This window comes from Gavialis gangeticus, unplaced genomic scaffold, assembly GCF_001723915.1.
Source record: "Gavialis gangeticus isolate Ggan-Ray unplaced genomic scaffold, GavGan_comp1, whole genome shotgun sequence".
NCBI lineage: Eukaryota > Metazoa > Chordata > Crocodylia > Gavialidae > Gavialis > Gavialis gangeticus.
In genome coordinates this window covers 139,973,782-139,976,337 of record NW_017729022.1, presented here as the reverse complement: position 1 = coordinate 139,976,337, position 2,556 = coordinate 139,973,782, and the positions used below count along the sequence as shown (strand labels likewise).

Genomic DNA, 2,556 nt, shown 5'->3' with positions numbered 1-2,556 from the left:
GGAAGGGGGGGGAGAGAGGAGAGACGCACAAGGTGGTTATGCTTACTAAACCCAGAGAACACCAAGGGTACGGACAGAAGAACAGCTCCCCACTGTAACTCAATTCTTTGCAGGAAGCATTCCAAGTTACAACAGTCCCCCAGACCAAACAGAAGTATGCTGTTGGGTCCAGTGGGGAAGGGAAGGTGGGGAATCCAGCTGCTGGCTGTGAGCCTACAGCCAATGCCACAACCCACCCCACCACTTCTGAAAACAGCTCCAAGGCTGGGAGGCAGGCAGACCAAAGTTACTGAAAACGTTATGTTTTGAAATGTCTTCATCTGAACTCTCATGCAACAAGGGCTCAGATTTTCATGGGACTGGGCCCTTTTAAAGCATTTTGCAGCTGTGCACTTCTGTTTGGTCACAGCTGCACACCACTTTCTGGGGCCAGATCAGGCAAAAATTGTCACTTCTATCTGCATCCTAAAACAGTAAGCCACTGGCCAACAGAATTGATATTTAGACAACCTCAAAAAGCATTCAGAATTCACTATAAGAATCAAAACCAAAGGTTACCTACAGCACAATATACTCACTTGTTTAACTGAATTAAAGATGATGCTTCTCAGATCCCAAAAATTAGTCAATTATGGGTAGAGAATTAATGTTTCAGACCTAACAAAACTAACTGCAAATAACATTACTCATGCATACAGAAATGCCAAGACACAGTTCTTTACTTACCATCACTTTCACTTTTACTTTTCATGTCTTCCATCCATGTTGGAATATCTTTTAGTAGAACATAGTCCCTCAAATATTCTTTGCGCCTCTCCTCCAAAGTCATCTTTAACAAACGCTCTGGTTAAAAACAAAAACAAAAACAAAAATGTAAAGTAATTGAAGTAAAGTAATTTTCGGTTGCTAGGGAAAGGATGATGCAAGAGAAACAGATATGATGTAATTCAATGCTGTCCAACTTCCAAGCAGGCAGGGACCTCACTCTCCGTGGGCTACATCAGTGGGGGCCGCACCAGTATAGGCCACAGGCCCCACTGGCTGCAATCCATATGCGTAAACTCCCCCACACTTTTTCAGTACTCCATGTGGTACCCTACCTCACCTTCAGCTGCCCAGCTATGGGCTCTCTTGCTGCACCACACACCACACTGCACGGGCACTCTGAGCTGTCAGCTCCTCCAGTAGCATGAGCTGCACCATGCCACCCTGCCCTGCCCCTGAAGCTGCAGCCAAAGGAATACAGGTAGCAGCAGGTAGATGGGAGCCTGGGAGGGGAGCGGAAAGGGCTGCACATTAACCTCTTGCAGGCTGCATACAATCCACAGGCCACCAGTTGGATAAACCTGGTATAATTAAACAAGTTACACTATGCACTTTAATGTTATTAGTCTTCTTCAGTCCATTGTGACACATTTGCCACTTACTTTGCAGCAAAAATCACCAATACCTGGTATGATCTGGGGTCCACTTTTAATCTGGGGGGCAAGAAGCTCGATCTTGTCTTGGTTATATGGATCATTTTAAATTGCTTTCATACACTGATGCAGAGAATGTTCCTGTGGGGTGGGGATGAGAGCAACCAGTTGCAAAATGGTCCTGTGTTCATCTGGGCTTGTAAAAAATCAGCTGGGGGAGACAGGGACTACTACTGGCAGAGGCTGTCAATGCCCCCCAGAAACCACTGACTGATGCTAACACCTAAACCAGGTATCACTGCGTTTTCCCTTTTGGGGAAGAGAATTGAATGGGAAGCTGCCTAACAGCTCCATTTGGATGCCACTGGATTCCTGGACCCTTGTCAGTTTGGCTTTAATCCTGGATATAGCACAGAGACTTTACTCATGTCCTTGGTTGGCAATCTTTGCCTTAAGATAGACAGGGGAAATTGTGCCCTGCTGATCTTACTAGATTTTTCAGTGGCCTTTGATATATGTGACCATAAAGGATTTATATAACCTGATGGCTATTTGCAGAACCACTCTAGAGTGGCTCTGCTCTTTGCTACTAGAGCATTTGCTCTAGTATCACCATCTAGGCCCCATCCCCACCACTTGCATCACCATCTGGGCATCATCCTCTCATAACCTTTCCTGTGGGGTCCTCCAGTGCTCCACCTTGTCACCCTTCCCATTCAATGGCTGCTGAATGAGACTGTGCAGAAAGTAAGACTGAGATGCCATCACTATGCTGATGATATCCAGGTCATCTAGAGATGTGCCAATACATCAGTCCGATATTGGATCAGTACTGATATAAAGAAAATTGACTGTATCAGAAATCGGCCCAAAGGAACTGATAATTTGGCTGATAAATGCCTGTGCGTCCAAGCAGCTGCAGCACAGCACTCAGGCAGGAAGGAGCAGAGCCCAGTAGCGTGGAGAGCTGCCTCCAGCTGGCAAGTTCACTGTGGTGGAACAGGAGGGAAGAGGGAAGGGGCATGGGGGGGGACAGATCGATGCCCTCCACAGTGAGGGAGGGAAGGGACAGGGGCAGGGGCTGCCCAACCAGGGCAGGGCATGGGACTGGACAGACCCGCAGCTTATGGGGGGGGGG

The 2,556-nt window shown here is 47.3% G+C and overlaps 1 protein-coding gene across 1 annotated transcript in view; it reads right to left on the bottom strand.

Moving 5' to 3' along the window:
* Positions 1–2,556, bottom strand: part of MACROD2 (MACRO domain containing 2) — a 1,830,990-nt gene that overhangs the window by 1,811,909 nt on the left and 16,525 nt on the right. The window contains exon 2 of the mRNA XM_019516252.1: positions 727–843. Coding sequence (XP_019371797.1) covers positions 727–843 — 117 coding nt within the window. The remainder of the gene's footprint in view (positions 1–726; positions 844–2,556) is intronic.